Genomic DNA, 14,923 nt, shown 5'->3' with positions numbered 1-14,923 from the left:
GGCCCGCTGCACCCCCCCCGCGGCCTCCCGGACGGCCCGCCGCCGCCTATCCGACCGCGCCGCCGCCGCCTACCTGACCGCGCCACCGCCGGTTAGAAATTTTTTTTTCTTTTGTTTTGTCCTCTAAAAACGATGTGCGTCTTATGGTCAGGTGCGTCTTATGGTGCGAAAAATACGGTAGGTAGTCCTTAACCCACCACAACTCAGCCCACAATTTCCGTCGCTAAGCAGGACAGTTGTGAAGGCAGCCTTGCCCCATTTTAAGACCAGTCTTGCCACAGTTGCTAAGTGGATCACTGCAGGTGTCAGGAACCTGGTTGATAAGTGAATCTGGCTTCCCCGTTGACTTTGCTTGTCAAAAGGTCCCAAAAGGAGATGCTTGGGTTAAACCAGGGGTAGGCAACCTTGGCTCTTTTATGGCTCGTGGACTTCAACTCCCAGAATTCCTGAGCCAGCCACGCTGAGGGGAAAGGGAGAGGTTTCCAAGCTGAGCCATGCTGGCTCAGGAATTCTGGGAGTTGAAGTCCACGAGTCATAAAAGAGCCAAGGTTGCCTACCCCTGGGTTAAACAGAAGGCTCTTCTTGCATAGGTCCTTAATGAAGACTGCCTTAAATCCCTATATTTCTTCACTTTGTCAGCTGAAGGTGGAAGCAGCGACATACAGTTGAGTGAGATTCCCCCACCCAGTTGTAACTTTGGGGTTTATTCACAATGAATTGCGTCGGTGCAGTCTTTCTCCACCATGGCATCTTTTAAGATGGGTGGACTTCAGCTCCCAGAATTAGCACAATTAATGGGATAATCTCCTCCCATATTTTATCTACTGCGAAGCTTTTCTGCCAATGTCAGAATGGGGTAATTTCCTGCTTCCTACTCACTTGTGTCTTCAGCTCCAGAAAAAGGCATTTATTAGCTTAGCATCCTCAGGCTCCTATTTTAATTTCATACGCATTGTTCTATTTTTATCTGCATCTTAATCACCGCTCGCTGCTCTTTGCCTCTTCTGCGATGATCAGCATCAATACCCTGTAAATAAAAGAAGCTGTTTGGGGGTTTTAATCCCTTTGCAAGGCAGTTGTAAAAATACAAGGCCGTGATTTTGGTTCTCCTGTGGTCCTAAACTGGCCAGACTTTGGCCATTTTTCTTCTATTTACTCTACTGGTAGTCCTCAACCTACGACCACAATTGAGCACAAAATTTCTGTTGCTAACCGAAACAGTTGGTAAGTGAAGAGCACAAAATTTCTGTTGCTAACCGAAACAGTTGGTAAGTGAATTTTGTCCCATTTTACGACCTTGCTTGCCACCTTTAAATGAATCTGACTTCCCCTTTGCTCATCAGAAATTCGCAAAAGGGGATCACGTGACCCTAGGACGCTGCAACCGTCATAAATGCGAGTCAGTTGCCAAGTGGTTGAATTTTGGTTACGTGACCCTGGGGGTCGTAAGTGTGAAAAACGGTCACGAGCCACTTTTTTCAGTGCCGTTGTGACTTTGAACGGTCACTAAATGAACGGTTGTAAGTTTGAGGACTACCTTGTACTTACTTTTTCAAAGGAGTATGCAAGCATCAGGCACTGAAGGGCATCTTTTAATCATCACCTTACAACTTGCATAAATTCTAGCAAATTCTGGATGAGAGTTGAACTCGCGTGAACTTGATTCTGTGCCTCTGTTTATACAACCCAGGATTGTATTGTATTGTGTGAATCTCTGTAGTTCTTAAGTGAATCATGTCTGCTTTTTTCCCCCCTTTATGAAAATGGGGGACCTTTGCTGGCAGTCTGAATTGTGCCTGGTTGGGATGGGAAGAGCCCTTAATTGTTTTCATTTAAAAGCCTACGAGCGCTTGACTGTGTCATAACAAGACCGCATCGGCCGTAGTTCTTTGTGACGGTCAAAGACCCAAAATATTAACACAACATTAATATGCTTACTAAAGCCGACAAGGTCAGCGAAATATTCACGCTAGCCCATCGACCCTGTATAAATTCTGCAGGCGTTAACGGTGGAATTTAGAGACATTTAGAGAAATTAAGTCCCTCCGATCTGACAGTAGGCATGGAAGATCGAAGTGATTGTCCTGGGAAATTAACCGTTAATGGATTTATGTAATAGGCGCAGATGTTCTTACAGAGAGTGCAAAATAAAAGGAAATGGTTTTTGAGTGGCCTGAGGTTTCCACTTGGAGAGAGTAATATTTCCTAGTTTTTCTTCTTGAAAAGCAGAGTCTGAATCTTGCTTGTGCTTCCATGGATGCTTCCTTCACATTTGCTCGGTTCTATGCCCCATCCAATTTTTAGTTTAAAAAAAAAGAATCTACAGATAGTTCTCACCTTACAACCACTCATTTAGTGGACGTTTGAAGTTACAATGGCAATGAAAAAAGTGATTTATAACCGATCCTCAAACTTAGGGCCATCACAGCATCTAGGGGTGAGGTGATGGCAGCCTTCCAATATTTGAGGGGCTGCCACAAGGAAGAGGGGGGGGGTCAACCTATTCTCAATCGGTCAGTCAATCTGAGTAGAACTGGAAGGGACCTTGGATGTCTTCTAGTCCAGCCCCCTGCTCAAGCAGGAGACCCTATACCATTTCAGACAAGTGGCTGTCCAGTCTCTTCTTAAAAGCCTCCAGTGATGGAGCACCTGCATCTTCTGAAGGCAGGCAGTTCCACTGGTTGATTGTCCTCACAGTTAGGAAGTTTCTCCTTAATTCCAGGTTGGAGAAATTTCCTAACAGCGAGGACAATTAACCAGTGGGACAGCTTGTCTTCAGACATTGTGGGTGCTTCATCACTAGAAGTTTTTAAGAAGAGAAGGTGCTTCTCCAAAGCCCCAGAAGGCAGGACAAGAAGCAACAGATAAAAACCGATCAAGGAGAGAAGCAACCTAGAACCAAGGAGAAACTTCCTAACAGTGAGAACAATCAACCAAAGGGATAGCTTGCCCTTCAGAAGTCGTGGAGATTATTGTGGATGCAGGCAATTCCAACTCAATTGACAAAATCCTGGCACACCATGCCTCAATATAAAGCTGAGCCAACCAGGATGCTGTGTGTCATTGCCACAGTCGCACCTTGCAAACATCACAATGACATTCTTCATTGAGAAATGGGGGCAGATCACCAGGAAGTTGCAGCTGACTGAGTGACTTAGTCAAGTTAGGAAAAGTATTTCTCTTAACCCTTGAACTGGGTTTGGCTAATGAGGGTTGCGTACAAGTTTTGTTTTGGATGCGTTGGCCAACACTTGATTTTAAAGTGTCTTGTTTGTTTCCCACAAATCTACTGTGCAAACCCTTTTTAAAATAGAAGTTGTTCTCCAGTATCTCTGGCTGATATTTTCAAGCATAACCTGCAGAGATGCCTTCAATCCTTAATCTCAATAAGATACTTTAAAAACGTTAAGTTAATGAGAAAGTTTATTAGGGCAAACCAAACCCTTAAATATATGTTGCTAAGTTTCTGTTGCAAAGTGAAACATTTGTGAATTTTGTCTCATTTTATGGCATTTCTTGCCAGAATTGTTAAATTAGTAACATGGTTGTTAATTGAATCTGCCTTCCCCATGGAAGTTTTAATGTTTTAATTATTTTTCTACTTGTTTTTTAACTTATAAGCCACCAAGAGTCACCTTATATGGAAGAAGGGTAGATAAAAATGTAATTAGATGATAGCTAGCTAGCTAGCTAGCTAGCTAGCTAGCTAGCTAGATAGATAGATAGATAGATAGATAGATAGATAGATAGATAGATAGATAGATAGATATAGGAGGGGTGATGCCAAAATATGATCTGCATTCTGTATTCTTTTTATTCAGTCTGTTTATTTTATTCCCTTTTATAGATAGGGTCTTAGTAGTGTTCTGTGTTTTATATTCTGTTTTTTGATAAGGCTTAACGGCCAATCAAACAAAGTTACTTCTGCTCACTAGAGAATTAGATTTGTCTGCGTAGTTTTACTCAGTGTGACATTTCTAGAGAAATTCTTGATTCCTGCACCATATTTATTTTTTTTTTGCTCTCCTTCATTTATATTTCATCAGTTACCCTGTAAATCCGGCAATAAATTCACAGCCTATAATCAGTTCTGCTACATGCATTTGTTTTTCTTCGGGTGATAAACAGTTCCGTAGGGCAGTCTTGGAAGACAAAGCTATAAAACATTAAGCCTTCTAGGGGCTGCTAAAATTTTCCGCTGCTTCTGTAAAATCAGAATACATGGTTGCTCCCCACCTATTGATGATGTGTTACTTTTGCAGAGTTTATGCTGCTTTAGGATTCTGGGATAGTTAATCTATCTGATGTTTCTCAACCTTAGCTACATTAAGATGCGTAGATTTCAAATCCCAGAATTCCCCAACCAGCAATATTAGCAGATTAACAGAATGACAGAATTGGAAGGGACCTTGGAGGTCCTCTAGTCCAACTCCCTGCTCAAGTAGGAGACCCTATACCATCCCAGACAAATGTTTGTCCAATCTCTTCTTAAAAACTTCCAGTGTTGGAGCACCCACAACTTCTGAAGGCAGGTTGTTCTCCTGATTAATTGTTCTCGCTGTCAGGAAATTTCTCTTTAATTCCTGGTTGCTTCTCTCCTTGATGAGTTTCCATCCGTTGCTTCTTGTCCTGCCTTCAGCTCCTTGGAGGAATAGCTTGACTCCCTTTTCTTTGTGGCGGCCCCTTAGATATTGGAACACTGCTATCATGTCAGCCCTAGTCCTTCTTGTCATTAAACTTAAAAGACCTCAATGAAGAATTTCTCCACCTTAACAACTTTTAGATATGTGGACTTCAACTCCCAAAACTGGAAATTGCCTGGCTGGCTGGGGAAATTCTAGAAGTTGAAGTCCACATATTTTAAAGTTGCTAAAGTTGAGAAACACTAGACACAACCATAATTACATTTAGCCAGCCCTAGGGAAAGCTGAATCATTAGATATATGGCATTCTTTTCAGCTTTAAGCTATGAATAGACGTGTGCATGCAACATTACAATGATATATGGCTTTTGTGCCTCTTGGTTCATAATGTGCCCAAAGGCTGCTTGTACCAAAACAGTCAAACTAATCCTTCTGGACATCTATTTCTGTTTTTAGTTAGCAACCTGTTAATATTCTTATTTCCTGTTTATTTTTTTCCCCTCAGTGGGCTGGGAGGGCCATTTTATTCTACAGCATGCCTGGGTTTACCTATTGCATTCAACAATAGGTAAACCCAGGTTTACATGTCATAGCAATCCAAACACTTCAGTTTACAAGCCATGATTCTGGGAGTTGAAGTCCACAAGTCTTAAAGTTGCCAAGGTTGGGGACCCCTGACCTAGATTGTTAATTTAAGCAATTGTTAATATATTAAGAAAGAAGAAACAGACTAACACGGTTATATTCAAAGATGCAGGTTAGGGACAGTTTTAATGAAGAATGAAAAGAAATGATAAAAATAGTGGTGTGGTGTGTAAAAATAGCTTTCAGCTGGATGGAATGCTTTGGGTGGAGTGGTGGAGCATCCAAGCATAACAAGCATTTCCTTGAGTTGGGAACACATAGACTCTGATCAGAAAGATGGTTTGCCCCAATGTTAGGCTTGTAAGCTGCTAACCACAACAGGCTGAAAAAGCAAAACTTTTGCGGAGTCCTAAATCCAGATTCGCAGTCCAAAAGAAACAGAGAAAGCAGATATTTACTTGCTTATTCATCATTTATTTAAAACAGGGCTTTCCCAACCTCAGCAAAATGTCTGTGAAGATTCTCTGTCATCCAGGTCATGGTTATCCTAAAGGGGCTTTTTCAAAAGGCAACTGGACTTGGTTTTTCCTTGAAGACGTTTCGCTTCTCGTACAGAACTGAAGAAGCTTCTTGGATGAGAAGCGAAATGTCTTCAAGGAAAAACAAAGGAAGTCCAGTTGCCTCTTGAAAAAAACACTTTGGGCCAAGCTTGGCTATTTTAAGATGTGTGGACTTCAACTCCCAGAATTCCCCCCCGCATGGCTAGTGGCGTGTGTTGCTGTGGAAAACAAATTTGTTTAGCGCTATATAGATAATCTGGTAGTTATAGAGTTGGAATTATAAAGATAAACCTGTTGAGCAATTAAAAGTCTCATGGAATATAGTAGATACAAAGCCACAGCGTAATTTGCTGGATTTAAATATCCGTTAAAATGTTCCTAGAAGGCCTTGCATTATGATGAAGATATCCTACTTTGCCCATCAGTTTAATAAACGCACATTTAGGCAAAATACACCTTTGACTTCAAATGCTTTAAAGCAGGCACAGAAAACTTCCCTGGCCCACAGGTTTTGAGGTTGTGTTGTGGGAGCTTTCACAAAATGGCTTCCATGGGAATGGCCATTTTCTGAGGGGGGTCTAATACTGGTAGGCCTCGATTTACGCTACAATTGAGCTCAACATTTCCATTGCTAAGCAAGGCAGTTGTTAAGTGGGTTTTGCCCCATTTTATGACCTTTCTTACAACAGCTGCTAAGTGAACCACTTCAGTTGTTAAGTTAGTAATGGGTTCCCCCATTGACTTAGTTTGTCAGAAGATCGCAAAATGGGAACGTCACATGATCCCAGGACATGCAACCGTCTTAAATATGAGTCGGTTGCCAAGTGTCTCAATTTTGATCACGTGACCATGAGGATGCTGCAATGGCCATTAGTGTGAAAAATAGTCATAAGTCACTTTTTTCAGTGCCATTGTAACTTCAAACAGTCATTAAACAAATGGTTGTAAGTCAAGGATTTCTAAGTATGTCCATCGGCTCAAAAACTTTTCCAGCCTCTGAACTCAATAAATCCTCTAGGAGACAAAAATTAAGGGTGCCACCAAAAAAACCAAAATATTCAGGGTGTACTTGCTTTAATACTTTGTCAATGGAAGGAATGTTTACAGAATAGTCCCTAGATAGGGCTGAAGACATAATTGTTCTTTTTTTAAAGAAAAATGTTCCCAATTTTATGGCTCGTTTCCGCTTTGAAAACACAGGTTACTTCTCCTGATTTGACATGGAGTTTACTCACTGCCTTGAAATGTTGTGTGGGTCAACTGGTTCTTCACCAGGGAACAGATATTGCTCCACAAATACTCTGCTAAGCCAACACCTTTGCATCAACAGAATGAAAATAGGAGCAATTGTCTAACTCTGTTTTCCTTTTTTTTTTCCTCCAGGAATGCCATTGGCTCAGGCTGTAGCAATTGTTCAGAAACACTGTCGTATCATAAAAAATGTCCAGGTTCTCTACAGTGAACAAGTAAGTCTGGCTTAAGCTTGTTGGCATTTTTTATTTTTTTTTGCTGTTTATTACAAGGAAGAGGAAAGTGTCTCAATGTTGCATGATGCTATTGTGTGTGTGTGTTGGTCCATATAATGTCTAAACATTCTTGGCTGTTGCCACATCCTGAGATATGTAGTTTTAAACCACACAGTGGCTTTCACGTAGTCTCAGGTGTGTATGTATCAAGTGTACGTATCTTTAGTTTTAATCAAGAGTATTTTCTGACCATACCATGGCTTGCAACTCTAAGGGACCGGCGACATGTTTCGCTTTTTACAATCAGAAAATGTATTGGATTTAGGAAGCTGAATTGAATCAGGTTTTTTTTTTATTTGGATCATTGATTTCATTTGGAAATAAGAGAGTTTTGCACACCTCAAAACAATTCAGTAATTTGGTTGCATCAAATCTGAATTTCCCAGTTATGATCTTTGAAACAGATCATTAACCAAAAAGATGGTTAAACTTTTTGGATTGGAGAAAAAAAGTCATTTAGCAGCTTCAAAGAATCACTCGCTCAAGAGATTATGACGGATTTCCACAGACATGTTATATTTAGGGTTGCATCAGGGATCAAATCTAATCAAAACCAATGAATTCTCCCTTAAAAGCAGAAGAAATAAAAGCAGGATTTAAGACATATTGACGCTTTAAAGAAACAATTGTGAATACATGATTAAAATCTCATTCGGCATTACTGCAATCCCTATTTTCAGATTCACACTTTGCGGTCTGATATCACAATGCTTCCATTCAACCGCACTGAAGTGTGCTTTTGTTTTGCACTCTGTTATATTTTTTGTAAGGAAAAGGGAGGATTTTAAAAAGAAAAAACTACAAATCACTGATTTCCTTGGGACGTGGATTTTGCTTCTTGGAAAGAAAGAAATTGAAAATAAAAAAGCCTATGTTCTTAAAAGTCACAATTTTTGTCGGTGCTCAGTATCTGGCTGATTTCGTGCTCAGATATATACCGTTGTTAACTTGACTTTTGTAACTTTATATACATATATACATACATACATACATACATACATACATACATACATACATACATACATACATACATACACAATTATCCTAAAAATTCGAGTCCCAGGTCTATCCATTTAAAACTAGTAAAAACTGTTAAAAGCTGATCACTGGGACGAAAAACTTTTATTCAATACTAAGCTTTTGTCAACAGCTTTGACGTTGTCAAAGTGTGAGCTAGGCCAGGGGTAGGCAACCTTGGCTCTTTTATGACTCGTGGACTTCAATTCCCAGAATTCCTCAGCCAGCCATGCTGAGGGGAATGGGAGAGGTTTCCAAGCTGAGCCAGGCCGGCTCAGGAATTCTGGGAGTTGAAGTCCACGTGTCATCAAAGAGTCATGGTTGCCTACCCCTGGACTAGGCTCTTGGAACGCTCCTCCTTATATGACACAAGCAAGTTCAGAGAGCATCAAGGACCCCTCATGTCAACCCTGAGCTATAAATATTCTCCTTTATTGATAATAAGAACGGATTTAAAATTTGAAACGGAATCATAACGTTGAGGTGAAAGAGCAGAATTCTAGCTTTTTATTTCCCAAAGCAATTGCGGCTGATTGTATAATAAAAGTGTCTCTTTGGTGAGGCATTTTAGTTGTTCATTCTCAGCCAGAAACACGAGATTTGGCTGAGGTCCCTGTGAAAGCAGATTTTAAATGTAATCTGAATCTTGTCCAGTGCCTCTATATTTCATTTAAATAACATGAGGAAAAGAAACTTGGCAACCCCAGTTTTGGGGAATGGCTGTTTTTCCGGCGGCCTCCAGTGAACCTGCAGCCTTTCCTGGTGCCAACTGAGAGAAATCAGCGTCACATTTCATGGCTCCAGACATTCCCTGCCAGCTCCTCAAAACTGAATTTCTTTTGATTTATTTTCCAGTCTCCTCTCAGCCATGACCTCATCCTTAACCTGACTCAGGATGGAATCAAACTGCTATTTGATGCTTTCAATCAAAGACTGAAGGTAATTCTCACGTTCAAAAGTTAACGTCCTCTCTTTCTCCGCCCTACCGAAAGAGTCTTGTGTGTGCATTGGAAATGTGGATTATTGCAAAGCCGACACCATGTTCTGAGCCACAACGGCACAACTCTTATCTCCATGGCTACTGCTTCTCTCAGTATTTGTGTGTTTACCGGGCTGGCTGCTGCTGCAGTGAGGTTGATGTGGATGCTTTTGTCGGTCTTGATTTAAGGCCTTGATTTTAGATCACTGTACCAGATTTGAATGTGTTGTTTCAGCTGGAATATCTGACAGCTTTTGGATAAGCAGCTTTGGAAAGGTGAGGTTTCAAAAGAAGAAGCCTCCCAAATTTGTTAAACACAGGTAGTCCTTGACTTACAACTGTTCATTTAGTGACTGTTGGAAGTTGCAAAAGCCCTGGAAAAGTGGCCTATGACCGTATTTTTTTACATTTATACCACCGTTGCAGCATCCCCGTGGTTACGGGATCAAAATTCGGATCCTTGACAACTGGTTTATATTTATGAGGGTTGCATTATCCTGGTTGCATTATCCTCCTCTGTATTTTGGCTGGTGAAGGATGCCAACTAGCCTGTTTCCCCGAAAATAGGCCCTAGCTTGATTTGGAGGGGGGGGCTAATATAAGCCCTACCCCAAAAATAAGCCCTAGTTTGGGGGCAAGGCACAGACTTAAAAATCAAGCTGGGGTGGGGGTGTGGATCTGCCCCACATGGCCCGCACCCACTCACTGTTGCAGCCAGGCCTTTCCTCGCCTGCCCACTTCTTCTGCGGCCTCTTCTGCAGCCAGGCCTGCATTTCGCAGCCTGAGGCCTTTCCAAGAAGGCCACTGCAGCCGAGAATCGAGCTATGGATTGAATCCATAGCTCGGTTCTGCAAGACATCTGCAGCTGAGGACCGAGCTATGGATTGAATCCATAGCTCGGTACTCGTCTGCAGAGGCCTTCCAGGAAAGGCTTGACTGCAAAATGCAGGCCGGAGTGCAGCTGCAGCATGAAGCTGCTCCTTCAGCCCAAGAAGAAGTGGGCCGGCTGGGTGAGGCTGTTGGTGCCGGAGGGGAGTAAGACATCCCCCCAAAGTAAGACCTGGTGCCTCTTTTGGAGGCAAAAAACCCCTAAGACCCGGTCTTGTTTTCGGGGAAACACAGTAACTCTTATATACCATGGACAGCTCCTCCTTTGCCCTTGCCTAACTGGAGCAATATATCAGTAGTCTTGGTATTAAATGGAAGCCTGGAGGCTTTGTAACTTAAGCAAACCATAAACTAGGAGAGTTCTGCCTTTTATAGGAATCTGTGTTTCCCCCAAACACAGCCAGGGCCAGGGCAAAAAGGTATTAGATGTAATGAATGAAATTTAAGAGGCGTGGACTTCAATATGCTGGCTGGGGAATTCTGGGAGTTGAAGTCCATATCTCTTCAAGGGATTAATGTTAAAGAAGGACATCCAAACTAAAAAGAGAAGCAGTGGAACTAAATATCCTTCTCTTCCTTGGTTTTATTCGCATGTCATTGCAAGTTCAAGTTTTTCTTTGACTAACATACTTACAGAGGTCAAGTAGGCCCTACAATTCCAGGGGACAGTGATTAATTTTTCATACTTTGTAATTTACAGTTTATTCCTCTTTTTTAGGTGATTGAAGTTTATGACTTGACTAAAGTGAAGTTAAAGTACTGGTAAGTAGCTAGACGGTGCTTGCATTGGCCACGAAAAAGACTTTTATTAAGACATTATTAAGACATTTTCAATTCTGCAGGAGGAGTGTGTCAAAAGACAAAGGATGGTGGCTGCCACTGTGCAAACAAATTCCTGCCTTTTTTATGTACACAGGGGGTCTTCAAACCTGGCCAACTTTAAGACTTGTGGACTTCAACTCCCAGAATTGCTCAGCCAGGAATTGTCCCGGGATTGTGTTATCCCCTTTTGCCACCTTCTGACAAGCAAAGTCAATGGGGAAGCCAGATTCACTTAACAACCAAGTTACTAACTTAACAACTGCGGTGTTAAGTTGCAAAATGGGGCAAAACCCACTTAACATACGTCTCGCTTAGCAACAGAAATTTTGGGATCAATTGTGGTGATAAGTTGAGGACTACCAGTATTATTTCTTGAAAGATATTAGGTGTGATGGAGAGAAAAATGGTTCTTAAACCTATGATGAGAAACTAGCAACAATGCATGTTAATTCTTTGGACTTTCTCTCCTAACTCCATTTTTTTTTTTTTTACAAATTTAGAACTGTAATTGCAGAAGATCTGATGAAAATAAGAAAATGTAGACTTGGGTTGAAAAAGCATTCTGTTTCTCACCCCCTGAAAGCCAGCCGTTGCAACAAAAGCATTTTGTCCGTGACATGAAAGAGCGTTAAATATACTTTTAAGCCTTTTAACGAAAGGCCTCTGCCCTAGAATTTCACGCTTGAGCACATTTGGTTAGAAGCAGAGATAGGACGGGGTATTTAACCTGAAACCCTAGATCACAAATAGCTTGGAGCAAGGTAGTTGGTCTCAGTTGCAAGTTTCCACGCTGCAAAAAAAAATAAAAAATGAAACATTCTAGTTTTTTAGGTTGTGGATATCAGGAAAAAAATAAAAGGATCTTGAAGCAGTTTGTGAATGCATGGATTGCTCTGCATTTGACTGATAGGTTTTAATCTTTTTTTTTTCCCCAGTGGTGTCCATTTTAACTCTCAAGCTATTCCTCCTACCATTGAACAAATTGATCAGTCTTTTGGAGCCACGCATCCAGGAGGTGAGTTGTGGACATTAAAAAAAGGTGCAAATCTCGCTTGGTGGCTTAACGTCCAGAAGGACCCAAGAGAGTTCCTTCTTCTTTTTAATTTCAGATTCAGGTTGATCACAAAGTGGTAGGCTTATACCAATAGTCCTCAGCTGAACAACAGTTCCTTTTGTGACCATTCAAAGTTACACCCAGTTTTTGGAAGCTTATCAAAACTTCCAGAGACTGAGATGATCCGTTCCTGCTAGCAGCAAAAGTGGTCTTTCATTTAGGATCGTACGAGTGGACCAGATTCTTTGAAGAAAGAAATTACTTACAAACCACAGCGTCTGCATTCACACTGCACTCACACTGCTAAACCAAAACCAAATCAAAGTCATGGTAGCTTGGTGCCACCTTCTCTAATTTGGTGGAGCGCGAGAATTGCCCAACCAACATCGGTTGAGAAAGTTCCAAGGTGTCAGGAGGACAACAGATAGAAGAAGATCATGGGCTAGAACTGAAGAAATTTCGTGACTATGGGAACAATTAGTCACTGGAGCGATTCACCTCCGGAAGGTGTGGATGCTCCATCACTTATCAAGGAGAGACCCAACCCTAGAGTTAAGTAGAAATTTCCTGACAGTGAGAACAACTAATCAGTGGAACGGCTTACTCCAGAAGTTGTGGGTGCTCCATTACTGGAGGTTTTCAAGAAAATCCTGGACAACCACTTGTTTGGAATGGTATAGGTTAGGGTTGGACTATTCCATTCCATTCTATTCTATTCTATTCCATTCCATTCCATTCCATTCTTTCTATGATGGTATAGCATAAACAAAGTTTATTTTAAATTTTTATTATATGCCTCAAAATACTGTAAATAATTCACACTAGGAAAGCACCATGTTGCTTGGAAGGGAATTTGCATTCTGTTCATAAGTTACAAGATTTTTCCCCCTTGTTAGTAACATTAAATTGCTTGTTTATTTTAGTCATCAAGCTGAAGGTTCTGTTAAAAGGCGAAACATTCAAATTCTGCAGTAACTAAATCTGTATACTGTCCTTTGCAATAGTAACAGTGTAAATATCAAACTGACAATGCAGAGAAGCTCTAAACATTGGCCATTCTCAATTATCAACAAGATATAAAGTATCAGAAGCGGATCAACAAAAGAGGATTTAAAAGCCCGGGGGAAGCAAAACACATCCAAAAATACCATTTTTCTTCCAAGAATTCAGCATTTTGTAGGAGACAGGAAATCAAGGAAAATGTCTTGAGTTCAGACCAGAAACTTACACAGGTAATCCTCAACTTAACAACAGTTCATTTAGTGACCGTTTCAAAGTTACAACGGCACTGAAAAAAATGGCTTATGACCGTTTTTCAGTTACAATCTTCCTAGCATCCCCTCGGTCACATGATCAAAATTGAGACGCTTGGCAACTGGCTCATACTTATGACGGTTGTTGTGCCCCGGTGTCATGTGACCCCCTTTTGTGATCTTCTGAGAAGAAAAGTCAATAGGGAAGCCCAGATTCACTTAACAACCATGTTACTAACTTAACACCTGCAGTGATACACTTAATAACTGGGGCAAGGAAAGTTGTAAAATGGGGCAAAAACTCACTTAACAACTGTTTCACTTAGCAACGTAAATTTTGGGCTCAATTGTGGCCGTAAATCACGGACTACCTTTATCTGTTTATTCCTCCTATCTCGTTTCTTAATTTAATTGCCCCTTGATATCCTGTAGCCTGCTTCCTTGTGTCTTTTCCTTGTTTTCTTCTAATTATTTAGCCCTATCACAACTTCTAGCCAAACAAGTCAGGTAGGTTGTGTTAGAACTGTCGAAACTTGCAGATCCTGTTTTGAGTTGCGTGCCACAGGGAACAATGCCCCAAGAATTCAGAAATGGGGACATCCAATTTTTTTTTTATCCGATTAAAAATACCTACTGGGTTTTTCTTGACCTTCCTCTCGGGTTTTTCACCACGTACATTTAATTTTCCTACAATATCTTAAAACCCCTACTCTTTACCAGATGATTGGATAAGCTGAAACGTGTTGTAATGAAGATCTCAACCCCTGCCACAGGTTGAGAAGGAAAAGGTTTAGATTATCATGCAGTTAGTCCTCAACGACTATAATTGAACCCACAAAGTCATAAAGTGGATTTCTGTGTGACCATATCTGATTTTATGACCTTTTTAGCAGCAGTTGTTCAGCAAACCCCTTGTTTGTTTTGGGGCATTTACCAGAAATGGGAAGTAAATGTTGATTTCTGGAAATTCGTGGTCGCTATAAATGGCTGTTACTGCAGGCTGGTTGCCAAGCACCCAAAATATGATCACATTACTCCGGGGAGCAGACATTGGAACTTCAAATCTGGGTCATAGATTACTTTTGGGGGGAGGTCTGTTGTAACTTTGAGTGGACACTAAGTGACCAGTTGTAAGTCAAGGATTACCTGTACTGGAGTGTCGTGAACGCAATGTTTGGTTGTATCAATATTAATGCCGAGTTTGGGTTTGAAAAAGAGCCCCTGTTTTTACATGGCTGCTGTGTGTCTCTCTCCCCAGTTTACAACTCTGCTGAGCAACTTTTCCATCTCAACTTCAGGGGCTTGTCTTTTTCCTTTCAGTTGGACTCCTGGACCGAAACTCCAAAGTATGAGGTCAGCTATCTTACTCAAAAAATAAAAATAATGTATTCCTTCCTTCCTTGTGCCTGTCGATTGTGAAATGTGTGGTTTAGGCTACACAGCAGGGGTGAATCTGGAGAAGGGTCAAAAAAACACCCCGTTTGGAGGCCCTAATTGGAGACCAACCATCTTTTCGTACGAATTCAGGACACACGTTAAAAACAGCCAGCCTTGTGGACATCATCTTGAACTAACCCACACACACACACACACACA

General features: G+C 41.2%; 1 protein-coding gene across 1 annotated transcript in view; it reads left to right on the top strand.

The window, feature by feature from the left end:
- LOC107296062 (UPF0183 protein C16orf70 homolog) overlaps positions 1-14,680 on the top strand; it is a gene marked incomplete at its 3' end in the record, with an annotated part of 17,770 nt that extends 3,090 nt beyond the window's left edge. Inside the window, exons 2-6 of the mRNA XM_015825404.1 lie at positions 7,172-7,254; positions 9,187-9,270; positions 10,917-10,960; positions 11,956-12,035; positions 14,586-14,680. Coding sequence (XP_015680890.1) covers positions 7,172-7,254; positions 9,187-9,270; positions 10,917-10,960; positions 11,956-12,035; positions 14,586-14,680 — 386 coding nt within the window. The remainder of the gene's footprint in view (positions 1-7,171; positions 7,255-9,186; positions 9,271-10,916; positions 10,961-11,955; positions 12,036-14,585) is intronic.
- Positions 14,681-14,923: the final 243 nt, after the last annotated feature.

Source organism: Protobothrops mucrosquamatus, unplaced genomic scaffold, assembly GCF_001527695.2.
Source record: "Protobothrops mucrosquamatus isolate PMUCROS unplaced genomic scaffold, P.Mucros_1.0 scaffold2624, whole genome shotgun sequence".
NCBI lineage: Eukaryota > Metazoa > Chordata > Lepidosauria > Squamata > Viperidae > Protobothrops > Protobothrops mucrosquamatus.
The sequence above is the reverse complement of the archived record's forward strand: the minus strand, read 5'-3'. Positions and strand labels throughout refer to the sequence as shown.